The 27,420-nt window shown below is 37.7% G+C and overlaps 1 protein-coding gene across 7 annotated transcripts in view; it reads right to left on the reverse strand.

The window, feature by feature from the left end:
* LOC105195362 (transient receptor potential-gamma protein) overlaps positions 1-27,420 on the reverse strand; it is a 97,919-nt gene that overhangs the window by 5,819 nt on the left and 64,680 nt on the right. For all 7 annotated transcript variants that reach the window (XM_026131028.2, XM_026131027.2, XM_039449922.1 and 4 more), the window contains 14 exons: positions 25,531-25,817; positions 17,510-17,640; positions 14,231-14,465; positions 12,904-13,052; positions 10,803-10,998; positions 8,048-8,218; positions 7,337-7,571; positions 5,187-5,319; positions 4,139-4,423; positions 3,583-3,716; positions 3,382-3,511; positions 2,519-2,714; positions 2,006-2,200; positions 849-1,074 (listed from right to left, as the gene is read on the reverse strand). In XM_026131028.2, the coding sequence (XP_025986813.1) occupies positions 849-1,074; positions 2,006-2,200; positions 2,519-2,714; positions 3,382-3,511; positions 3,583-3,716; positions 4,139-4,423; positions 5,187-5,319; positions 7,337-7,571; positions 8,048-8,218; positions 10,803-10,998; positions 12,904-13,052; positions 14,231-14,465; positions 17,510-17,640; positions 25,531-25,698 (2,584 nt within the window). In that variant the 5' untranslated portion in view covers positions 25,699-25,817. The remainder of the gene's footprint in view (positions 1-848; positions 1,075-2,005; positions 2,201-2,518; positions 2,715-3,381; positions 3,512-3,582; positions 3,717-4,138; positions 4,424-5,186; positions 5,320-7,336; positions 7,572-8,047; positions 8,219-10,802; positions 10,999-12,903; positions 13,053-14,230; positions 14,466-17,509; positions 17,641-25,530; positions 25,818-27,420) is intronic.

Genomic DNA, 27,420 nt, shown 5'->3' on the forward strand with positions numbered 1-27,420 from the left:
AATAAAAATTTATAAAATATCAGAATAAAAATTAATTTCACTTAAATATTGCATATGATTGAGACTATTGATTCAACTCGTAGCTATCGATTCAACATAGAATTGAGACAAACGGAAAATATAAATTAATACGATAAATTATACGTAAGAAACTATTAGCCATTTATTCATGCTCAAAATTTGTGCGGGCTACGGTTAGGACATTATTCTACACATTTTCTCGTTACGGCTAATTGGAGATTTAAGCAATACGTAGTGCGATCGTTGGGTGAATTCTTAATTAGAATAATTAGTCCCGAAAGTTTTTGGATGATTAATCGGCGCTTTCTTTAACTTCGAACAAGGGGTTAGCTTCGCCCCATGACTAATGAGAGCGTTACTGCAAATAAAATAACGATTGGCATTCCCATGCGGAATCACGGAGTTAAATTCCAAGTTTCGACGCTTCGCGTGATGCAATTAACAATTTGCGGATTACCAGCAATTGCGCCGTCGCTCGTATAATTCTCATCGTTAACTCGAAAACACATCCGCTCGTCGTTCGTTGCCGCGACGAATGTACTTTTTTTGTTCGGTGTCCAAACAAACGTTTAATTACACACCTTCGAGGGATTAATAAATTTGATCTCGTTCGCGTAATACGAAATATTCGTTTCGCGAAATAATTATTGCTCCGACTAAACGAGAATCTGTTCCTTTCAGGGGAAATTGAAAACACTTGCGCGATCAATATCTACTGGCACGTACACACACTCCACTGTTACATTAGCAAACAACCGAATCGACGCTACTCATGCGGGATGTACTCAAGGCAATTTATTCTCCTCTCACTTCTCATTTGAGCTTACCGGCACCGCTGCTCGCCGCGGTGGAGGTGTTCATTCCGGAATTCTTCAGTATCTCGATGAGCTCGCAACGAAAAGCGCTGATGTCTTGTTTGATTTCGTTCACGTCGTCCTCCGTGACACCCTCGCCTTCCGTCTTGCGTTGCTCGACGGTGACGTATCGTCTTACCAAATTCCTCATGATACTCTGATACCTGAAGTCCCGCTCGGACGCTTGTTTGACCTTTCGCTAAGGCGAGAATCAGAAATCGAAACCCGTCAGCTTCAAAAGTTTTCGTTATAAAGCACACATCACGCTTTATATAGTACGCCCCAGATTTGCCAAGTCACTATATCACGGATTCTGTACTAGATTTTCCGTTAGCAAGAACGTCAAACGTATGTTACGACTTATTTTTAATCTCGAGCATCGTGTGTCTAAAAATAATTAATTACCTCGAAGTATATGTGCGAAATATCAGCCACCGAGTTGTATAGCGATTGAAGTTAAAAGTTTTCCAAACAACACAGCTAAATAACGTAAAAAATTGTGCCAGACTTGAAAAGCTTTTAATCGTAACAACCTGATAAGAGGATTCCTCGTTTTTGTTTGAGAATTGCTTTTAAGCCCTTCGAGGAATCTACAGATAAGACTTCGTGAGAGTCTAAAAAGCTTTGTATATACCTATACTGCGAGCTGTAGTTGCGCGCGACAGCGAAACGGTCGCGACTACTAACGACAAAACTTTCCCTTAGATTTAATGTCCCTTGCAAGTGTTCTGAAAAAAAAAGATGCGCGAACTTTTGCCTTTTGACACTTGAGAAATTCCCGCTCTAAATATTCCCGCCACATAAGAACCTAATTTTAAAATCCAAAACGAAGACGGAGAGAGAGAGCCTGGGAGAAATTCGTAAAAAGCATTCCCTGCACGATAGAATACATATTTCAATATCCTCCAGCGTTCGCGAATCCCCTCGCGATACGCTAGCATTGACATCTTATTCTGCAGCTCGCGTTGCATTGTGCAAGCGACAAAAATTCCGTTTCAAAAAGTGATGGAGGATCGACCCTCCGGGGAATTTTCTCTCAAAGGTGACGCGCAGCACGGCGCAGCGCGGCGGCTGGCGTCGCGCGAATGCTATTCTAGTATTGTGAAAATCCGAGAATTCTCGTTTCCTACCCTGATTGTTCGCATGTGTTCCTTCTTGGCCGCCCTGCTGTGTCCACAGAGCTTTCGATATACCCATTGTATGATGTACCAGGCGCTCTTCGGGGTTGGTATGATGTTAAACGGCGGCGGAGCGGTACCACCCTCTTCGAAATAGCTGATCCAGAGTTTGCTTCTCGCGAACTTCCACTCGACGTCGGCGCGTTCCTAATTACGAGCAGCGAATCACCCCGCTAATTAATTTCGGCTAGTTATAGATGTGAAAGGTACGCTGAGGTATGATTTACCGCTTATTTTCCCAATTCCGTTTTAGCATTCTAAGAAATTTCTCGTGCTCGCTTTTGTTAATTTTCACGGAGAATGAATGTCGCTTCCATCGTATTATTAATCCATTTTAAAGCGACATTTAACGCGAGTAAAGTTTAAAGCTTATTCTCTCATTGTTCTCGTCTTCTTCGTTAGATTACACCTCATATATACGCGATAACCTTTGCAAATAAATTTCGCACAAAATACTGCACTTACCGAAATTAGTTGATAGGAATGATTCATCATGGCGATCAGGAGATTCAGGAGAACGACGATGTTAATAACCGAATAAGTACCGAACATCAGCATGCCCCAGAACCTGGTGTACTCTTTGATGCCGTCCAGTTCAAAGCTGTCGAGGTCCACCAAGCCGAATACCGCCCAGAAGAGTGTTTGTATTGTCTCAAACAGACTGCCCGCGAAATTCATTTTGCATATTATCAAAAATATAAATCATAATAAACTATTTATATATATAAATTGATCATTTAAAATACTACTGTTATTTTTATTAATAATACGAGAAAATAATAAACAAAAAATTGTTTGTTTCGAAGGAAATATTGGGATAGCATATATTGTGATAGACAGTATTTTTTCATGCTTACTATTTTACCAGGTTTTAAAACTATCAGTTTTTTTTTTAAATAAATAACATATTTTCACTAACGTGATAAAGTAGGCCATAAAAAAAGCCAAATTTAACTGTACAGAATATATTGACTTTAAACATAAAAAATTATTTAAATGTAATTTTTTCAACATATTCTATATGGTTAAAATTATCTTTTTTTTTTTTAATAAACTACATTGCTACATTAATGAAAATATACCATTCCATTTTTAAAACATCTTTTCTTCGTATTTACGTTTACAAAATCTAACGTCTATAAAATCTTTATAAAGTATTTTTAAGAGCAACTTTATGTCATAATTATCTGAAATCTAAAGTAACGTTAATCTTTATCCTTTTCCTCCTTTTGCTTCAAAGATTCCGAGAAAAATTGCACTTCTTCTGGTTTATATATATGTTATAAAAAAAAAATAAATATTCCTATAAAAAGACTGTCATTGCGTACTTTGCAAATCGGCGCCAAACGGTGCACGCGTTGGGATCGGCATTGGAGAGGCTAACATTACCATGCGACATCGCTGAGGGACATTGTTTTTTCTCCATATCGGCGTAGTACCAGAGAAGTTGATTGAGACCTGCAAGAAATTTCCTTTTACATTAATTTTACGCAATGTATCTCATATCGCGGCACAGCTATTTCAATTACCGCACGAGAAGGCGAAGAGAACCAGCACGTAGAGGAAGAAGAATTTCATAATGTCCGTGACCATCCTCGAAAGGGAAACTTGCAGCGGACCGAGATGAGGATTCACGGAGAATATGTAGACGAGCTTTAACGAACTGTAACGCAACATTATTCATTACTTTTAATCCGGATAATACCGAAGTGCTAATAATTTCTTACATTAACTTTCTCCCAGCCTAGCTTTTACGTTACGTCGCGTTGGCCGTCCGACGTAATCAAAGATTCATTTGCACTTTAAGCGCGATGCACTTGGTCATTCGCATTCAAAGCACGTTCTAAACGCGTTCCCATGAATTTCAAAGCTATCGCAACTGGAGATCGTAATTGAGAGCCATCGCGATATGTTATAATTCGTTTTATTATCTTGCGGAGGAGAGAATGAAAAGATTTAGTTCATGGTGTTTACGGGGTCTACGGAAAAGGAAATTAATTCCAGCTTCTCGCAATCGCATCCTAATCTCGAGTCCCGTATACATCGACAACGGGGATAGACGATCGGGCAATCGCGATTTATTACCTGAAGATGTTGGCGGCGGAGAAGAGGCCCTCGGAGATGAGCATCGGATCCCAAGTGTCCCACTCCTCACGCTGAAGCTCGATCAGAGGTCTCGATCCCCCGATCTCCTTCTCCTTTTGCACCCTGAAGTAAGCTACGATCCTGAGTGCCACCGTGGCTACGTACAGCGAGTTTGTTACGAAGTCAATCACGTTCCACATATCGTTCACGTACTCCTCCAGGCCCACGTCCCACAATTGTTTCACCTCCGACCAGATCAAGCCCCACACCCAGGCCAATATAAACCTACGACCCATTACGGCCATCTGATTTTCAATCTTATTGCCGAACGAAAGAAATAGCGGCACGCCAAATCGCGCCTGTTAGCGCAATTTATTCATCAACGAATCCCGCACCTTGTATAAATCGATCGACATCGTCCGAAATTTATTCGGAGAAGTTAGCACCTCCTCAACCGCCTGATGGCAAACGATCTTTCTTTTTCACCCTTCTTTCTTCAATCAATCTTTTATTATCATAATTGCTCGCTGTACTTATTGATTTATTTTCGCGCGAAGGCAAAATCTCAGTGACATCTTATTAATAACATGCCAAATTGAACGCAAAATCAGTCTGCCGAGGCGAACATAAATTTGCAATATGACAGGTCTTGATCACCTCATTTCGATCTCGTCATCGTGAACGGGAGGAGGGAAAAAAAACCTTCGAGATTGAACCCGCGTCTCTCAAAGTTTATCTCGTTTACCACCAGACTTACTGTGTATATACTGTGCTTCTATGTTCTATATTACCGTGTTCCGCATGAACGGAGAGTGCCATAAGCCGGTAGATATTACACGGATTTTGCCCAGCTTTTCCTGCTCCTCTCCTTTCTTATTTACGTACTTTTTCTTTCACTTTTACAATTTCCTATCAAAATTACTTGGATATTTCGCGTATAAAATCTCTCTCGCTGTTACGCTCCTCAGCATCGGAGTAAAACGCAAATCGCGTTTACGAATAATAACACGCAACGCGATTATGTGCGCAAAATTGAGGGAAGTCTTACCATTCTACGATGGTTGGTGCGGCACCTCTTTTGGTCGGCGTTGGTTGCTCCTGGACGTCCTCTACGTCTTCCTCGTGCCCCATCCAATTAAAGATCACGCTCTCTATCCGCTGACTAGCCAGAATTAACATGACTGCGCAGAGGCAAAATTATGCGCATTCATCATCGTTAAAAATTCAGAACATTTCGTAATTTGAACGTAGGGTCGTAACAGTAATAATAGATCGTGCGACTTGAGTCGCGAGATAGAATTCATTTCAGCAGAGATTTAATTCGCAGGGATTTAATATCGCAGATTTTTTAACGGTAGAAATTAGAAGAGAGTTAAAGAACGTTTAATTTCCTACGAAAATTCTTTCAAACGGAAAAGGGTTTATCTGTATTTTAGATCGAAACTGATTACAATATCTAATAAAATTTTCCCCGTAGCGTAAATACATAATCGACGTCAGATAACCAAGTCAATGATGTATCGTTCGTGCTCGGGCGAGCAATTAATCTCGCGGCAGTAATGCTTCTTAGACGTCTGAATTCCGCACATTAGTGCACGACTATTATTGGTAGCCGCACCGAAAGGTATTTGTAAACTGTTTGACGTTCGCCGTCGTAGATGTTTGATCTGCCAACGTGCCGGGAAGTTAAATACGCCGTAAGAAACGCTGTTTGAGGTGTCGCTCTCCTTCCCAAATACTTCCGCAGAGATGAGTCACGCCGTAAACGCGTGAAATTATTCGGTCGTTGCACACCAAATGTCGGATTCCGGAAATCTTTAGTTTATAAAATAAATGTCTTGTTTCTCTGTTTCTTTGTCCGGTAATAAATCTAGTATAATCGTCAAAATAAATCTTTCGATGCTAGAGACTATACAAATTTTTCGACATTTTTATTTCACTTTTTCATTGTATTATAAATTTCGGAACTTAAAATATTAAGAAATTCACATAACATTACTGTACGATTTTAAAATAGAGTAGTTGCAGTTTAAAACATAAAGCATACATTTCCTACATAGACTATTTCCTCATTTCCATTTTTAACTCAAAAAAGTTTATAAAAATGGTTTTCCCAATTATTATTTTGCGAGAAATATTTTTAAACGTAATTTTCATTTATCTTGTTATCTCTCGAATAATACTTGAAAATTGTTGATATAAAACCGATATTTTATTTGTAACGACCCAATAATATATTCGCTTGTATGCATGTAAATCAGACAGAAACGCGTTCATTTAAATAATTGTTCTTTTTCTCCTTTAACAGATAGAAAATTTAACTGCTTGGAAAAGCAAGATTCATGTTTTGCTAATTTCGTAAAAACTTCCCCGCGTAATTATTTCATTAGCAGGATAACGTGACGGAGCAAAATTTTAATTGTCTCATAAATTAATGAAGTGCCGCAACAAAGAATTTAAGGTGATGGAAGGTATAAATGTCTAAAAATATTCGACGAAATACTTTAGAACTTTGAGATTTTTTTAAAACATTCTATTGCCAAAAAAAAAAAAAAAAATAGGTTATTTCAAAACAGCTAAATCAAATATATTGCGTCAATTTCGGCATATTCACTTTCCCTGCACGGTAAATAACGCCGTCGAGTTCAGAATCAACTTACGGTATTTGTGTAATGATTACTTCAAACGATTTTCACGCACCGATTAGAAATTACCTGTCCCAATTATTTAAAACGATTTTGTGTATCAAAACAAAACGCTATTTCGGCAAGCGCAGTCGTAATTGGAGACCGGAAAGAGAAATGTTTGTAAGAATGGGTGGCCAAGTATCAAGTTGATTCAGCGGTGCCACTGATATTTCCAGAAATCAACCGGATATTTGGGTCACGCTGATCAAGTGCGCCGAACAATCTAGGAAATGGCAGGTTACGGCCGGATGTCGTGCCAAGTGGTTGGATTTAAAGCGTGACATGAAATCGCCCCGGGTGTGAAACGGCTAGTCTGTTATCGAAATGTTTCATACGTCTCGCACGCGTCGTTTCACGCATCTTAGCTCTTCTTTGCATATATATATATATATATTTTTTTTTTAGTACTAAAAAAGTGCTTTACACGCGATTTAAAATTCGCAACTGGGTTTCATCTGAACGAAATTACGTCGCAATGTAATTATCTCGTGAGAGATGAAGGTGTACTTACATAGAAAAGTGAAATACGACGCGGAATGACAGATGAATTTGATAAATGGCTTCCTCATGGTTTGGCCGATTATGCTGTGAGGCGCGATGATATACGCTACGCTGAAGAACGGGAAGAGGACGCCGATTCTGACGATTTCCAGCGCTTGAAGGAACATGTTCTTCCTTCGGAACCCCGGCAGACCCTCGTACCAGATCGATGCCAATAGCTGCTGCACGTTAGGATGCGCCACGAACTGGAAATATCCAGGTAACGGTGATATTGACCGACAGTTTCCGGTCGTGCGATTAGGAGAAGGTGGTAGCCATTCTCGCGCAATCGGAGTTTGAACCGTCATTATTCTAACCGTTGTCCCTAATTATTACGTCTTAACGTCTTAACGTCTGGCGTCTCGGCACGTTCATCTAATCAAAGCTCGATTATTTCTGCGTCAGTAATGCTTCAAGAGTCACGATAATCTTGCAATAATTGCGACAAAGTTGTAGACGTACCGTCAGACACTTTACGTGTGTGCCTCAAGTTAAAAAAAAAACTTTTGATAAATTCGATTTAAGAAATAGCGCAGTCATTTAAACTTTTATGAAATAATTTTATGAAATAATCCTCGTAAATGTGATTTTTTTTTAGGACAAAAATCTATTTCTAGTAATTGAGTATAATTTAAAAAAATAATTTTAGGAGTTATCTGGTTTTTTTTCTTGCACTCCATACCTTCTTCTGTCTCAGCTTAATTGCTAATTTTAAACGGTTGAGATGCATTCTCTCTCCGTGTTCAAAAGCTGGTCCCGTTGGGTCGTGATTCAGCAGGACTTCGAGCTCGTAGGAACTTCTAGTGTGGTCCAGCAATGCGGTCGCGAAATCTTGGCACTGTCTTCGGAGCTCCTGAAATCACGACAGTTGCCGCTGATCGCAACACTGCGAAATTGCAATTTCGAAAACACGAAGCATTCCCTCCGCGAAGCATCTAATTTCGCGAGATCGCAAATGATAATAATTCTCCTAATTTTCGGTCCGCAGGGATCTCGGTTGCAATTTCTCGATTTTCCTGAAGGAAATTCGACGAATTCTTCGACGTTGTCGTTCCGCGCGCGCGTGTTGGGAATTGCCGAGGGATCCGAGAAAGAATTCACGCGCCCTGACAAAGCCAGTGCAGCGGCTGATCGAACTTCCAGGCTTTCTGCAAGGTCGACAAGCGCTCGAGATCCTATCCTAATCGTTCGCCAATCTTGCCCCGAGTCCAATTGAATTCTCGTCACGTTCTCACGCGGATATAACAGTTTCCGTGATGTGTCCCGCATTGTTAGCCGACATAAACCGAGAATCGCCACAGGACGATACACCACGGTTCATAAAGAGGCAAGAGGAGAAAGTCGTTCGGCTATAATCTATTTTCGATCGCCGGACAAATGATGCGCGATACGAACATTATTCATCGTGGTTGAAAATTTATTTTTCGAAATATTTCACCATCTCAGAGAGCACAACAGTTTCCCACTTCGAATCGTTGCTCGGAAAAATTGCTCCTTTGATCGTGCGACTCGGCTTTTCTCGCGTCGTTATTTTTTTACAATACGATACGTGATACAAAAGAAGCCAGAGAGCAGTAACCGATGTGATTGTAAGGTTACACACATCTCCTATCCTCGGAGAAGACCGTTATTTCAAATTATCTGCGACGCCAAGTTGCGGGCCTTCTATTTTAACGATGTCGTAAACTGAAGTTATCGCGCGGTACATGAAGATACACGCAACGCGATATTTAACGTGCCCGTCAATGTTTTCCCATGAAGTATGCTCCTCTTCGACACACATGCAGATATATCAACCGACGGTGTTCAAGCTGCGTTTAAAGTGGATAAGGGCTTACAAATAAAATTAAGTTGGAAAATGAAGAATAAATAAAGATAAAGTGAGAGAGAGAGAGAATGAAAGAAAAGCGGAGAAGCATTCCCGGCAATTTATCAAGCTTCGTTCACTTTACTCTCGAGGTCGTCTTCATCGCGCTGTTCCTCAAGATCGACACTTGAGAGATGGGGATGATACAACAGCAGAATAGAGGCAAAAAGGCGGAGTTTTCCAAAGAAAAAGTGAGTGAATGAGGTACAGAGTGTCTCTCAAAGAAACGAGACTGATGACGGGGTCGAAAGGAGGGCCGAGGAGGAAACCGGAACGTTGACGAGGCTGAAAGGGAGAACAAGGGCGTGGCAGGGTGAAACTAAAGTAACTCGATAGCGCCACTTGCTCGGTGTATTGCTACTACGAAGTGCGATTTATGCGTGTATAAATCAAAAGTTGCTCGAGCATGGTGAGCACTTAAACTTTCGCCACTTAAGCACCGTAGGTAAGAGGCAGGAAAGTGGGAAGGAGAGAAGTTAACGTGAAACGTAAGAAATACACTCAAGCCGAGCTCGAGAGTCGAAGGGAATGGAAAGGAAAGCACGGACATTTGCACGACCGCTAAATTAAGGAAAACACGTGTTAACTGCCGTGCCTCGCAAAAAACCGAGATAAATTTGTTTCGCGAAAACGGGATACCGCTGTGTGCGAGAAAGAAACATCGCCGAGGAGCAACGCGTGTGTCTTAATCCGCAGTCTGGAGAATGAGCGAGCTGTCTGAAGAAGTCAGCATTTAACTATTACATATTCGTGATGTAGGAAAAATTATCGATAGTAATTTTAGCAAAAGTTTAAACGTTTAATACTGTCAGCTCTCTTCTTTGGCTTCTTCCGAAATCAATCAGTACAAGATGTCACACGCATTCCTGTGCGTTTAGAGCAATTAAAATTAAAAATAAATGCAATAACTTTACGCTTTTCAAAAACGCTAATTGTGATGTCGAATTCGTCAAAGTAATAACTATTAGATAGTTGCATGTAAAACGTCCATTTTATATGATTTTCATTTCTGAGAAAATAATGTATGTTTGTAATTGAAGGGATTTAGTAATATCTTTCTCTTTCTCTCTCATATATATATCGTTCAGAATAAAAAGTTACTTAGTAATTTTGCTCCAATTAACGCAGGAAATTTAAAAAGATTAAATCATAATCGTGTTTTCATATTTATATTTTAAAAGTTAAATTTTTTTACATTAATATTCATTATTTTCCATCTTCCTGCGTGCAAGCTTTTTTTGTACAGTAAATTTTTCCTTTAATGTCACATCTGACTTTAAGTGTAATAGTACACAGTAGTTTGGATGAGATCAAAGTCATATGAAAATATTACATAAATTTTCCAAGTCTCACTACATTTTCCCGAGTTTAATACTGAAAAATTGCAAACATTTCACAGCAATTAAAATACGTTTTTTGTAAATAAAACGTGCCATATATTTTATAAACATCGTGCGACGTATTTTGCCTGCTGCGCACTCGACATTTCACATGCAAAAATCAAGTGGACAAGATCACATTGTGTTCAAATGATGATATACGCAAATAACAAATGGCATCAATTTCTTGCCTGATACTCGATCTTGAATTCGTGCTCCAAGAATGAGAGCCGTCGAAGTTCCCAGGAGAGCTCGAAAGCAGTCAGGATGGGATCTTTAGACGACAGTGCTATCAAGGACGGCGACGCCAACGCCCGATAGGCGTTTATTCGGCTCCTCGAATGCCTTAGGGAATCCTCCATCCTCGATGTCACGCACTCGTCGCATCTGGAATAAATAACAAATGGCAACAACAAGCCGAAATGAAAACGGCTTGGTACCGCCACCAAGTTTCCCGCTATTTCCCAGGGCGGCTGTGTGTCTCGCGACGTTACATCATCTTTTACGCCAACTGAGATCTCTTTTATCAACATTTCGACCGTTTTACACCGCGCGAGCGACGGGAAATCCATGTTTCGAATTGAGAGAGAATTGGCCGCTGTTTCTTTTTGCGTCTCGAGTTTATAGACAAAACAAGTAGCTTTAAACATACAAAGCGGGAGGGACTTTAAATAATATTTTTCGCGTAAATTTTGAAGCGAAGAAACGCTATTTCTCGAACAAAAGCTGTGGCACTATGGGTGATGAATGTAAGTACTCTGCACTCGGTACAGCTTTTGTCCGAAAAATGGTACCTCTTCACGCGAAACACTCATGAAAAATATTGTTATTCAAAACTGCCTCGTGTTTAAAACTAATACTCCATATCTCTCTCGTTCGTACGAATGTACGTTTTAACCAGGCAAGCAAACGATATCGTTTTCACGTAGTACTTTACGATGCAACATCAAGTTCTTCCCCTGTTTATTATAGTTATATAGATTCAAAAATTTTTTTGTTATAGTTCCGATGCGGGATTACGAGAATTAACGTAATATGATTATCGTAGATTGCATTTTCCCTCGGGAGTAGTGGTGACGGTGATAACGCAGCGCTCATGTACGCTTAGCCTAATTTAATTAGCTTTTGTCGCGTTCGCACAAAGGCATAAGACGATAAACCGGTCGAGGGAATTAATTAGTCTCAAAAAGAGCGCTCTTAGTTAGGGATCAACGACCGGACACTTCCAAAAAGCATTTGGATAACGGTTAATTAATGGTCGTATCATTAAAGAAAAAAAGATTTGTTGAAAGAGACGAGTACCTGAATTTTCAAACATTTGCGTAAAGTATATTTATACAGAGAGAGAGCAAAAAGTATCAAACTGATAAAATTCCAACAATCAAGAAACGATATAATATAAAAATGTTGGTTTTATGTGTATTTTTAAACGTCTGAAAATATTGGATAAATATTTTAACAAATTTAATAAATTATTTTTTTGGAAACATTATTGGAACGTTTTAAAAACGTTGTCTCTAAATCATGGTTAAAGTTTGTTCGCATTAATGTTGAATACACTTAAATGATATAATCGAAAACGTTACATTATTGAACATCATTATGTTATTGAATATCATTGTAATCACGTAGTAATAATGATTTTATGTTTACTGGAATATCTCAAAAAGGTAATTAAAAAAAAATGTTTCATATAAAATTTGTAAAGTATATCTAATTTTTCAAGATCATAAAAATTTCATCGCCATTTGTTTAATGGAATTATATGATATTTATAATGATTCCTCTAATTATTTTATGAATAAAGGTATCAAGATAGTTATCGAAAAATCAATAGTTGAAAAGATATTATGTAAAAAAGGACACATAATGTTTTGTGTTCTTGGGATATTTTACTAGTCCGATACTTTTTGTTCTCCCTGCACTTTTGTTATCCATCATCAAGTTTTATATATATGTATATATATATATATATATATATATATATATCTTGTTTAAATAAATAAATTATGTACATATAAGGAAAACTACGTTACTAACATAAAAATTTCGATATTCTCATTGCGAGTATAAATCGCACGAAGGTGCACAGGAACTCTATTAAAGTGTTCAGAATGTTTGATAAATGAGACATATAAAATACGTAAGACGATGTACATACTTAAGACGAACGCGAGTTATAGTAAAACTAAAAGAACAATTTAACCTGAATTATATTCTTCGAATTCTTCTAAACTCTCTTCATTGTATTTCATAATCGTAAAGATATTTAATAAATTCTTGAGGTCTTACCCGCAGCGAACGTCGTGTGGCATCGGCAGAGTGGATCCACGATCCAGGAGGATCTTTATAATTTCGTAGTTGTCCCTGTGAGCCGCCAGGATCAACGGCGTAATGTCGGGCGTGAACGTGGCTGTATCAGGAGGTAGAGCCTCCCAGCTCTAAAGAATTAAACTGCAAGTCATTACTTTTATAAAATCCCGTCGCTTGACAATCTCTCTTTCTCTCTCTCTCTCTCTTTCTTTCTCTGCTACGCGCGCGTTCAAGCAATTTTTCATTTAATCCCTTTGGTATAAAATTATTATTCACAAAAATCGCTTTTTGCAGTTATCGCTCCTCGTCGAGTACAATTGGCTTCGTCGAATACACTTGATCTCAATTGTAACGAGTCTTTTTAACGTTTTCGATGTGGATGAAATAACGTCAAATGCCAATGATAACTGAACAATGAAGTGAAGCAATAAGTCGACTAAGTAAAAAATATATTTTTTTTTCTCTCGCGCAATCGACAAATAATCTCTCTTGGTGCAGACTCGTGCCATTGTACCATGCTAGCAGAGTGATCGGCTTAATCAGTCATCGTCACGGGTGGTATACCCCATTTCTTCACGGGGAACCAATTCTCCCCATATAATGAATTCGTTCAACGCTTTCGGATATCATTCCGTTGAAGTTCTACGTAAGCTGATTTCTAGGTTAAAGCCGATTAGAGTTCTGTTCGAAATTTCGTATTCTTCTACTTTTTCCTATTGCAACGTCGTTCCCGCTTTCGCGAATATCCCGGTTTACCTCATTGCCATCGCGAACGACTTTATACTTCGGCGGAATCGTCTTTATGCTAGAGAGGGAGGGGCCACTTGATAGCGTAGTAAAATACGGTAAAATCGTTTGGGAAGCAACGGACACGGCGAATAATCGATTTACAGACTTCAATCGACTTTTATCTACATATTTTACTTTCGCGGATGAGACGCGCTTGTACTAGATTATGCTATCATAGATGAAGCACGATGTAACGTATAAAACTCGATCATAAAACTACAATATGGGTATATTTGTTCCACATAATATTCCACGCACGTAAAAATCGTGAGATTACTGTTCAGTTAAAAAACTGCTTTTAATGTAGACTTTTACTACTTAAATAAATGAAAAACGCAATTTATAATAAATATAATAAATATAAGAAAATAAATTTTATATTTTTTTAAACCAAGTGGTACTAACTAAATTATACGCTAATTAAATTAATCACATAATTAATTATATTGTAACGATTGTATTTCCTTTCTTTTTCTTTCATTCATAACATAAAAAAAATGTGCACACAGACACTTACATGTGGCTCGCCATTTCTGTGGAGGGTTTCCTCGTGCTCTAGAAGGACCTCCACCGCTTCAACGAATTCCTCGGAGATGGCGTGAAGAAGCGCGTCCTTGGTTTCGACCTTGTGCTCTATTAAAAGCTCCACCATCTCTAGATTTTCATTATCGATCGCCATAAGGAGGGCCGATCGTCCGAGAGGATCCACGCAGTTAATGTTAATGTCGGCCTCGTGGGCTTTTTGGAGCATTCTGCAGTGACAGGAGGGTATACGGAAGATTGATGAATTGCCGTTTAGGATTCATAGGTGCAAACACTCGTATACAGAAAATCCCAAAGCTACCGGATATCCCCACAGTTAACTCTCTCGTGGTTCGTAAAATAATTTTGTCGAACAATATCAAGTGAAATATTATCTATCAAATATTTTAAGCACTGTACATGTATGTTTGCAAATATTTTTCAAATTAAAATTTTATTAAATTTTCTTTGAAATTAATGAAAAAATAATTTTTTTATTTATTTCTTCTTAAAGTTTAATTATCTAAAAATTTCATACTTCTAATCGTTATTTATCGAAAATCATACATATTTCGATGTTTCTATCAAGGAGAATTTTGTTCGAAGTCAGTCAAAGTACCTGGAAAGAACGTCCGATTTGAAACATCTTGGATAATATTAAAAAATTATTTGATAACTTTAAAGAAAATTAGAAGTAACATGTGCTTTTTTTTAAATGGATCCGATTGCTTTCTACCAAAATCGTTGTAACTTGAACAGAATAGCAATGTCAAATCTTAACGGAGAAATTCCGCTAGAGTGAGAAGTTAATCGTGGATAGCTATCAGTTTCAATTATGCTAACATGAGGAACATAGCAGAGAGAATTCCTGAAAGTTTCGAAATCGCGCGAACAAGCTTCATAAGATAATTAGGAAATCCTACAACGTATGTGGAGAACACTCACATGTTTGAAGAATGTAAAATAATATACAATAATAAATTATTTCTTTATAACAACAGAGAATGACTAAATAAATGAAAAAAAATAATTTAAAAAATTAAAAAATAACATCTAATTATTGCTTGTAATTCTGCGGCTTTCCTTTCATATTTTACATTGCAAAAATAATGATGCAACATGTTTCTTTTAAAGAATAGCTATCTATCCAATTCTTTTACATCTTGTATATTTCTGGATATTGAAAAATCTTCGAAACACACGATAACGAAATTAAATCAGATTATTTGGTAATAACTGTGATATAATTTTATAGAGCACGCACGCTAAAGTCAAATTAAAGCTATAGACTTTAATAAGACTTGTTCTAGAAAGCTTAAGTGAAATAAAATTTCCGCGTATCGCTGTGACATAGTTGGCTTCCTTGAAAAAGTTGCCATTAGCTGTACTCGTATTCCTTTTTTGTACGTAGGAAGTTTTCTTTTCTCCCCCGGGTACGTTCTCGCATGATGAATTCCATGTTCGATACATTTATCCATTTTCACCAACACGTGTACGCGTATGCCCACGTGTCTACGTATTCCTTATAATAGCTCTATTAAGATAACGAGAACGTACGATAATCGTACTCTTAATTCGTAAAAAAAATTAAAGGATAAGGAGAGATAGGGAGGCTCGTAAAGAGACACGTGTGCACCGCGCGAGGATGGCAATCACATGGCACGTGCGTAAACGAAATGCAAACGAGATGAAATCCACATCCCGTATTCGTATTATACATAAATAAGCTCTATTTCTCTGCTTAAATAAATATTTTATATGTATAAAGAGAAATTCTCTTCCCGTCTGCCTCTTTTCTGTTCTTTTTTTTTTTTTAATATACACGTGCAATATTCCCGAGCTGTCGAAAGACGATATATCTACCCGGAATGTTATGAAATTCATGTTATAGAAATTTCGCGGTGCATTCATCCACGCTGAGTGAGCTTTAAAAATAAAGCATGTCTGACTAAACCAGAAATTCATTAATTTTTTTCGCTCTATAAAGTGACAGTCCTAATTATGAATTATTTAAGGTTAAAGTGATTATTATTAATTCGTGTAAATTTAATGATTGAATATCTTTGGAATCCTTATCGAATTATTATTGTTTAATGATTAAACATTAAAAAAAAATTGTTAATGCCAACGTAAACGATAAATATTACACTTTCAAAGAAAAATTACACAAAGAAACCAAATTTAACGTTTGGTTTGGAGATTAAATCATAATATTCTTATGTATTTTGACACTCTGAATCCGATATTCAAATTACTTCATCACGTCATAATTTTTTTATCGATGGAGAGCTAACGCAGCGCGTTCCTAGTATTTCTAGTATTTTTAGAGCCATTTATGATCTGATTTTTCCACTTAAATTCACATGATGAATAATGCATAAAAGATATTCAGATACATATTTACACGTAGAACTACTTACAAGCGCATAAATATACAAAATGATCGGAAGGTCCCGGGGCCCCTAAACAACTCGTTAATGGTTCATTAAATAGTAATTCAAGTATGTAATACAGTCATTTTTATTCTGCCAGCTTGCATATTAAAAATCAATCTATAAATAGCTCTAAAAATATTAAAAAATCGAGTTATTTTCCGTTAACAAAAAAATTACGACATGATAAAGCAATTTGGACATCAAACTCGGTTTCAGAACGTCAAAATACAGAATATCTAATCTCCAAATCAAATATTAAATTTTTTTTGTGTGTGCCTGTGTTATTGGCCGTGTTCCAATATTCACTGTCAGCATTAAAAATCTATAGTATACGTAACGTTAACTGTAACCTTTCAGTATTGGCGATGAAATTGAAACGCGACTATTATATATTCAATAGACCCATTGTGAATTTTGAAAAAAATATTTAAAAGTATTTATATATAAGTCCCAATTACGGATCGGCATAATTAAATGTGTTTCAATGTACGTTTTTAATGTTTAGTATACTAAATACAAGAGTATCATAATTTTAAGGAATTATTGAACGGATATTTTGATATATTGTTAGAGAGGTTACCAAACGTAATATTCCGCCTTCTTTCTCAATATCAGCAGCGATTAAAAAAGTAACTTTATATTACAATAATTACAAAAAAATTAATAAATGCAAGAGAAATTTCCTATAACTTTATCAATATGGATATCTGCGGAACGTTTAATTTTGTAAATTTGATTCATTAGGACTCGGACACGTGATTGGAATCCTCACCCTAGTTCTTCTTTTTTTGCTAATAAGAAAGGTATCCATAAATTTTTAACCATAAATTTCAGCTGACCTTCTAACGGAAGCCACGTCTCCGCGTTCGACGGCGAGAAGATATTTCTTCTCCTGAAGCGACAGGCTGGCCATTTCCTGATGAGGTCTCACGACGTTTTCTTCCTCCATCATGCCGTGTATACTGTGTCTCTGTGAAGGCAATAATTTTATCGTACGGACAGACGTTTAGGCGTACCTCATACAATACCAGTATTTAACTCATAACAAACTCTTAAACCGGAAGTTAATAAACGTTCCTTTGAAATTTTGCGAAATATATTAGGAGCGTGATTCCGGCGCACATTGTTTAATGCTAATTTTGCGAAGGAGTGAGAAAGTTCTTCTGGAAGATAAACAACGTTCTAAAAACGTAATTTCCGTAGCTACCACCTACGCGAAGGAGAAGGAGAAAGAGAGAGAGAGGGAGAAAGAGAGAGCGCAAAGTTGGTCATATTTCTCTTCGTGTTACGTCTTTTCCGGCGTTTCTTTAGCAGCTCGCGCACACCCGCTTCTCTAAACGTTTTCTCCTTGCTTACGGTGCATCGCGCCATTGTCGCACTATTTGCGTCAAAACGCGCGTTAAGTTACACACATTTCGTCGATCTAGTGGCCCTAGCGTCGCTTTTCACCGTCATTGGTGCATGCAACGATTCCAACGCTCGCTACATGATTTTGCGCGGCGCTCACGCGAAAGTTGCATACCGAATCTGGAGCGAGCGTATGCGCTCGTGTGCAAGAGTAGTTAACGAGGTGAAATGCACCGGTAGAGGGCGAGGATCAATTGTAGGCCCTCATAACTGCGCTCGAGGAATGCAGCGTACCATTGCATCCTGTACAATGCGTGCCTCGCATTGCGATTGATCGCCCTTTGATCTACGGGGGGACGCTCCCTTAACTTTTATTAATTATCCCATTATGATTAAAATTGTTATCTACAAAATTTCTTCTCTGACAATATTTTTTTTTTTAATATTGCATGCCACGTAATCATATGTTATACACGCATATCGCAACGTACATATTAAATATAATAGATATTAATATAAAAATGATATAAAGCTCGTTTGCAAGCTAAAACTATAAGTGCATTATTCTTATCTCTTGGTATCCAAAGGTTCAATTCATTCGTTAACATCAACTTGTTGTGCTATTAAAATTATCGTGCGCGAGATAATAATTTAGGGTACAGCGTGAAAGGTAAATATTGAAATTACTAACGCGGACAGCACGAAACTTTACCATGAAAACGTTAAGCGAATTAATCGCCGACCGTACGAATTATGTGTCATCGTTGACGCATACAAATTCCATTTGATCGTATTTCGGATAAATACCATAAATACAAAATGTGCTTAGCAGCGCGTTTTAATTGTCGCCCGCCCGGCACCGTTTGTATACACGATGTGCAATCAATTTTATATTGTCATAAACAGAGAACGCACCGAGGCAGAGACCGTGAATTAGCTGCTTTATTATCGATTATCGAAAGTTATTGAAACACAACCGCGTTCGCCGATACGTACGCGAGCTTCCCCTCGCAACAAATTCATCTCGGTGATATCTGTCGTTCTGCGAGATAGCGTCTGTATTCTGTTGTTTAAAACCTGATCCATAAATGTCGGACACGTGCGCGACGTATCGCAAATGCGCGCGTAACTCGTACGCAAATCTTGACCCTATCGTCGGTATTTCGCATGATCGGTGGATGAGGAGGAGGAGGAGGGCTTCACCTTGATCGCAATCCACATTTAGGAGGCGAATGCGTGGCCGTTACGGCGAAAAAGGGTCGCGCGGGCCTTAGCGGGCCGTAAAGGTATGTGTATGATAGACGGTGTTTGTCGAGGGTGCGCCGGTTCGACAATTAAGGTGCGCCCTTAGCAAACACTCGTTGTCAGTGTCGGCCTTCGCAGTATTATATTCTAGTATCTCGAGAGTGCGTCGTCGCGTGTATAATATACACCTCTTTTTACCCTCCACTTGCATCTGCGTCTGTATACCTTCGCGTCTCTTCATTTCTTGCCCCCTTGTTGAATAATCTGTATAATCCGCGTTTCCAATTGTGTGATTGATTGTCCCAAATTTTACACCCACGGAAACGATTTCCGTATTTAATGCTATTACTCTTCTATCATAAAATAAGATTGATAGAGAGACAATCATAATTGTTTCTCTCATTGGGGAGAAAATATTATATCTTTGAATGAAAAAATTCTTAAATCTAGAATTTATGTTCAAAATTTTCTCAGACATATTTAGATTAGACAATAAAAGTTCGTGATGAATCTCATTCATGATTTGACAATAGATTGCTCTCAGGAAAATTTGAAGAATGTTTTCTCCGATAAGATATCACAAGAAAGCTGCTCACTTCATAAGTACTAAAAATATCTCGTTTCATAACCAAATGATCCATTAAATCCATAAGGATTTACGTTGTACGCGTAAGTAAAGATTACTGAGTTTCCTGGGTGCATTGATTAATGCTTTCATGTAAATCTTTCTTACGAGAGAACTTGAACGATCCTCTATCGACGATATACCGATCTCCGTAGCTATTAATCATTACACGTTATAACATCGAGTTTTTTTATTTTAAATGCAAGAATATATAAACTGAAATTTATATATGTTACTCTTGTCTCAAAAATAATGAATCTCATTTAATTCGATAGACCTCATCTTAATATTATTTTATTTTTATATTGCACAAGGTTCCAATAAAATTAAGTACATCAAGAATACATTTAGTCTTATTATTAGAAATCTTTTCTGAAAGAGTGGAAAGCTTAAAAGCTGTAAATGTGATATACAAAATACAGATGTGTTACAGAAATTTATAATAATTATATGAATATCATTCTCAATTATAAAATCTCAAATTTATTTTCTATTTAATTTCTTAATTTAATTTTTTAACAAAGATTTTTACATACTTTTTTATTTAAATGTCCCGTCAAAAACATTTTACTTAAGACGTACGTTTTACCTCACATTAAACGTCAAATTAATTTTAAGTTAATTAAATTTTCCTGTATTCACTTTGCTTTAAATTAAGTGCGTTTCTTGAAGGCGCGATCTAAAAGCAAATAACTTTTCGCAGCGCCTGAATCCTTCTCAAACCTCTAGAGTGCTTTCAGATTTTACCGTATTCTATCACAAAATTATTAGAGGAGGCTTAGGATACACGGGGGAAGAGTAAATCCTGCCTCGCGTGAGAATTGTATCGACGTCCCCAATCTCGGATATTGATTTTCACTTTACTGAGAAGATCCCTCATCGTTATTTTTCGAGGCGTCTGTTTTTCATAAGACAATGCAAATTCTATAAGAGAGGTAGGTCCGCAAGTCGAATCCTTTCTCTGTTTCGCGGGGGAGCATTCTTTATCGATAAATTCTTTTTTTTAACGAAAAATCGTTTACAACGAGAACGGTTTTGCAAACAGGATTAAATCCGTGGACAGAAAAACGTAGGAACGCTCGCCAACTGTGCCATTTCACTCTGCCATCGTTCACTCTGCCATCGTGGATTAAATGCTTTGCCTCAATGCCTTCGTTACGCGGAACGCCGGAGAGGATTTCATGTCTCGGCATGGTGTACTCTTGGCGAGTAGACACTTAACGTGGCCTATAAATCCTGCGTCATTAAGGAATCATTCGACTCGTGACATACATACCCGGCTCAAACATTTGATGCTATAAATTTTACAATCACGGCAATCAGCGGCACGCATTTATTCCGTTTGAAAAATCCCACTTGGAATTCTCGGGAGTTTAAATATTAGTTTATACTTTAGACAATTTCACAGGAAAATTCGTCCTGTGACGGTACTTTTGCTAACTACGAAATATATTGCTCTAATTACGAGCAATGTTTAAAATGTTAAAATAAATAATTTGTGTTTTTTGTTTAAAAAAAAAAGTTCGTCATAATAATTATTTTAATAATGAGCACTTATTTTAACAAATAGCTAGAATTTTCGTAAAATTTGCGCTTAATAAAATTTTCACTCAATCAACTAATTATTAAGAAAAATGACATTTTTATTCTCCGTCTTAATTAAATGCAGTTGCAAGCAGATACACGTGCGCCTAACAATCCACTTTGTACATATCTTGCGCAGACCTCACCGTACTTATCGTCTTCCATGTTTGTGTAACTGGCACACACCCGCCGTCTGTATTTCTATGCATTCCCGCGTTCGACTGCCTTCGTATGCACTGTCTCCACATACAATCTGTAACCACCGCCTCTGTGTCGGACCAAACTGTCTGCATCTACTATTTGCACCTCGCATTCGTGACGGCCTACACTGCGTCGGTGATATATATGCGCGTTATCTATATATATATATGTTATATTTCTACGATTTTCTGCACAATGAATGATCTCTATTGTAGACAAATCGTATTGTCTGTAATAGTTTATGAAGAGTATGCGTTAAAGAAAGAGAAAGAGAGAGAAAGAGAAAATGAATTTTGCAGATATAAAATATTCGGACAAAATTTATGAAAGAGAAGCAGGAACAGAAATTCTTCCTTAAAACCGATGCATTTATATCGTCGCGATTAATAGAAGAGTCACACGTATTTTGCAGAATGCATTATACAATAAAGATTGCCTGTGAACGAAAATAGCGCGACTGGCGCGATTAAAAATTGAGCGGTGGCGAGGTTTTCAGTCTTTTCTTAACCAATGCTAATTTCATCAAAAATTGACTGCAGTGTGTTATTCGAAGCTCGCCGAGGGTGGGCACGAAATTCGGTCACGTAATACACCAGGATTCAGCGGCTGCGGTCTCGCTGCGCGAGCTCACTCGAGGACATTTACGAGGTACTAAAAGATGAAAGCAACTCGCTCGCGTTCTCTCTCTCTCTCTCTCTCTCTCTCTCTCTCTTCCTCTTCTCCCTCTCTGTGGAGCTTTTCATCCCTAAATAGATTAAACCCGGTGTTTCACGGCGTGTGCAAAGTGCGTGTTACGATGACATAGCGGGAGTGCAATCCTGAGCGCGGCGACTCCGCTGATCCGGGAAACATAAAGTCGGAAGATCGGAAGATCGGTAGATCGTTCGCTTAGTCGTTCTTATCCTTTTAAGAAATGTAACCTATTTGCCATTTTACGAGACGATAAAAACAAAAATGTGTTTCTGCTACTCAGCGCGAATGCGCTGAAAACGCGCACTGCGGGTATCTGTCTCGTATTTCACCGCGAGTGTCGTCGACCTAAAGAACGGCGTATTGGAAGAACAACGATTTCCCAAGCGGCATATTTTCCGATCGGGTTAGCTAGCTTATGTGTCCTTTACAGCCATTTTCGAGGCTTCCTTCTTCTCAACCGGGCACACCGCGAGATGATGTAATTAATTATCCACCATCGTAGCCAACAGAAAGTGGAGACCAAAGCTATTTGCAGATCCGCCTGGTCGCTAAATAATGCAGCCGTCAGCCGAGCGAACGAGAAATTCGGCCGAGAGGAGTTTGGCCTTATTCGAAGGCTAAATGTCTGAGCCATCGATCACGTAGGTATACGACTGATATTAAGCATCTCTGCCAATCCTCGGACTCCATACAAAAATAATCACGTCCCGATCTATCGCGTCGTCTGTCGCCGCGTCACACAGGACGGAACAGCACATTTTGTGAACGAAAACCGTCAATGCTCCAATTCCTAATTGTTTAACAAAATTCTTTTTAAATTTGTTGAAAATTAAATAAGCCTGTTATGCGTAAATTTTGATTACGATTCAAATTAAGAGTGGTTGATCCAATAAAGCGAGCAAAAAGTAAAACAAAACTGTACGATTGTAAATAAATTCGTAATAGAACGTCAATGTATTTACGCAAAAATGTTATTATGTGTTTGCATAAATGTTATACGTCAAAAATAACTTATCTACAATTTGAATAAAAAGAAAAATGGCGGATCCAACATGAAGGAAAATTTTAATAACAAGCAGATTTTCATAGAAATTGTTTTTAATAGCTTTTCAGAATCTCTGATGATGAATCTGACATAAAAATGATGGAATTTAAGAAAGTGAATTCAATATGACGGCAAAAAAAAGAAAAAGTTTATTTCTAAAACTAATTGTAACAAGTTTTTGTTACTATTGATTACAAATCTAAGGGTCACATTTTCTAAATTTAACTTTCAAAAAATTAAAAATGTGTTTAAATTGTCACTAGTTTTACTGTAAAAAGTTTTTTAGTGTTGCTGATATTAAATCTAGAATGTCAAAGATGTAGTCTAAATTTTAAATGAATCTAAAATTGCCATAGAAAATCTTTTAAGTTCGTTTTAAGACAGTGATGTTTCCAAAAATAAGGAAAGTAATTGCGAGTCAGTTATGGATTAGTAGCGAATTGTTTGTAGAACAGTTGCGGATAGTTTGCGAATTAATTGCGGATTATTTTCAGATTATTTGCGGATTAATTGCGGATTGTTCGGGATTAATTGCAGATTACTTACGGATTAATTGCGGATTACTTGCGGTTTAATTGCGGATTAATTGCGAATTTTGTTGCGGATTACTTGCGGATTATGGATTAGTTATGGTTTAGTTACAGATTAATTGCGACTCGGTTGTAGACAAGTTTTAGTTCAATAATAAAATATCCATCACAGATGTTAATAAAAATAAATAAATAAATAAAAATTTGTAAAAAGTTAGCAAATACCAAAAAGGAAAAAAAACAAAGAAACAAAAATAAAGGTTTAAATGTAAAACAGTAGAAAAAGTATGTGCGTGTGGTGTACATATAACTTGTGGCAATTAATTCAGACACTTTTAATTTTTTAGAAGTTAAATTTAGAAAACGACCTTCTGATTCGTAATCAATATTAATTATTAAAGTTTTTCTCTAGTTTGGATCCGCCATGTTTTTATTCAAATTGCTCATAAGTCATTTTCAATGTATAACGTATACGCAAAAATATAATAAAATTTTTGCGCAAATATATCCACGTTTTATTACAAATTCATTCGCAATCGTATAGTTTTTAATACTTTTTATTCATTTTATTGAATCAACCATTCTTAATTTGCATCGTAATCAAATTTTGCGCATAACAGACTTACAACCTCAATTTCCAACGAATTAAAAAAAAAATAAATTTTTTTAAACCGGTTATGAATTGGAGCGTCGATCAATTTTCGTCCGACAAAAGGTCCTTTTTCACCCACGGTGCGTGATCTACGTTAAACGTGGTTATTGAAACAGCATTAAGGTTTAATCTAACTTGACCCGAACGGTACCGGGTGCACGATGCTTAGTTCTTTCCTGTCGTCGACGGAGAAGAGAAGAGAAAAGGCAAATCGCTATCGCGCGACCAACATCCGGCAAGACCCAATAAAAGTACGATGAAGGAAGAGCAGCCAGCTTCTCTCCCTTCCTCTTCTCTCTCTCTCTCTCTTTTTTTTCTCTTTTTCTTTCACTCTTCTGTAATTCTCAAGCTTCGCGCAAATTGGATCAGCATTGGAATGTCGTTATCGGCTGCCGCCCTTTCTGTTTCTACTTCCGTTTCTTTTGTCGCTCATCGTCAAGTAGTAGTTTCCAGTTGCGGCGAGAGAATTTATGCGGGCGGAAACCACGGCGATGTGCGCTCGACTTATTTCCAACCCCAGAAACCTACGACCCGATAACCTTTTCTCCCCTCGCTACATCATTACCGTCGGAATCGCTTTAAATTGGTAATGGTACAACTGTTATCCTACGCTTTGGTATTTATTATACCGAGAACGGAGCAAAGCCAATAAAGAAAATAATATATAAGTCAAAGAAATTCAAATGAAGGAGGTTGCAACGTTTAATGATGTAAAAAGATCCGTTTGTTTCGAAAAAATACGAGAATGCTGATGTATAATAAAAGTTAATTTCGCTTAATTAGATGCTAAATTTAATTAGAAGTAATACGATCCTTGCTATATTTTTTTGAAATTCTGCGTCGTTTTGCAAACGAGTTGGTGAAAGGTTAATTTATTCTCGTTGCGCGCGCGCTAAAATCTTAAGGTAATACGCGTCAATTAGCATTTCGTACGTTACCTTGACTTTCTTGTCAATCTCCGGTCGTTCGAGCAGACAGGTCGTCTGCACGACATGTATTGGCGGCATCGGAGGCGCCTCGGGGTCGAAGTTCACGTGCTGCCCGGCGGTGCCTCGTAGGAAGCCGCCGGCGACGCTGAATCGACCCCTCGTTGCGTCGGACGCCATTCTCAAGGGAAAGTTGTTCGTACCACCTCCGCCTTGGCTGTCGTCCTCTTCACCAATGATGTCTTCACCAGGGGTTGCGCTGCCCCTGGCGAACTGCACCTCATCTTCGTACGCGCTTTCTGAAATTGTTAATGATGCCATCGTTATTACATTAATATATCCTATCCTCTGAGATTGCAATTATCCTAACTTCGAAGCTTTCAGTTTTACACTCTTAATAACATAAATTAGTTTCTATAAACAGATGATACTCTTTCATTTTGCTCGTGAACTAACTCAATACAAAGTATCTCATAATGAACGAAAAGCATCGTTCTCTGTAAGGTTTTAAAATTAATTATTGTTAGCCCAAATGTCAAGTAATAAACAGTACTACGTTATAAATTATTAAAAGTAAAGAGTTATATATTATATTATATTATAATTAAAAAAATTTTTTTTTAAACACGCGTAAGGCTCAATCAGAAAGGAAATGAACTTTCTTTTTAATTAAGAGCTGCAGAAATAAAAATCCATTCATATTATATTTTCGTTCAAATTGATCTGCTCTTTGTCAGCTATAAATAAATCGGACGCCTTGTCGATCATGCAAATACCGATTGCGCGAGAAACGTTGGGACGACATCACGATGAACTCTATTCGAAGGCGAATGATGGATCGCGGAACGCACTCTCTTTTATTAAGCCGCAAGTAAACGTACGCGCGAACCGGGCAATTGTTGCCTTTTACGACACGGATACACGTCACCGAGTAATTCTCAGAGAATGGCATAATCGACATGCAATAATGCCGATGCCCGTCGTCGGTATTTTATGTCATCGGGCTCAAAGCGTAAAGTTTAATGCGGAGAGTCAACGATTATTAATGTCAGGCGGGCCGACAGTCCCTCCCGGATACGACAATAGAGTTTGAAGGTGTGTTGACGCCCATGATTGTACCGGGAGGCTGTAAAACGTGCTCTACGTCTACTGCCTTTCATCACGTATCATCCGCGTGATGTCTGCACAGCAGGCTTTCCTCGCGTCAATTACAAACTATGTAAATTATGCTTGCCAGCTGTGTTTTCTGCGGCGTACCGTTTCGCGCGGCGAACGTTTGAGCCGCGAAAATCGCTGCTGGTGCAAAAAAAAGACGCGAAAATAGAACGTCATTCGAATTGCTCGTGTGCTCGTATTTGCAAGAACGATAAAGCGATATAATGTGGGCCAATAAACAAGCAATTTTAAGATGCCATTGAGTGTAATTTATTTATATATTAATGTTAAAACAAAGACGTTTTTCTGCTACGTAATATCGGATTTATACTTTAACATGATACGTTATAATAAACCGACAGTACATCGAAGCTACATGAGCGCAAAATTAACAGACGAAGTACAAAATATACAAAATGTCCGTTGATATAAAGAGATATACTACTGATTCATCGCACGAGAATAGTTCGAGTCCGTAATTGAAACTGATGGTCTTGTCAGATCAAATATAATGAAATTTGTTTATATCATTTAATATTTGTGTAGCGATATATGTAAAGTATAAGGAAATGAGTTTGGTGCATTAACGATTGATAATGTTGCCCGATTAATTAGTAAATGGTATAGCTGTGATACATTGAAATAAAATTTTTTTCGTTCAAGTAAATATTCATTTTAACATCATGTCCCTGATTTAAATAGATATTTCCAAAGTTTGAAAATTAATTATTATGTGCTAGCTAATTT

This window comes from Solenopsis invicta, chromosome 5 (genome assembly GCF_016802725.1).
Source record: "Solenopsis invicta isolate M01_SB chromosome 5, UNIL_Sinv_3.0, whole genome shotgun sequence".
Classification (NCBI taxonomy): domain Eukaryota; kingdom Metazoa; phylum Arthropoda; class Insecta; order Hymenoptera; family Formicidae; genus Solenopsis; species Solenopsis invicta.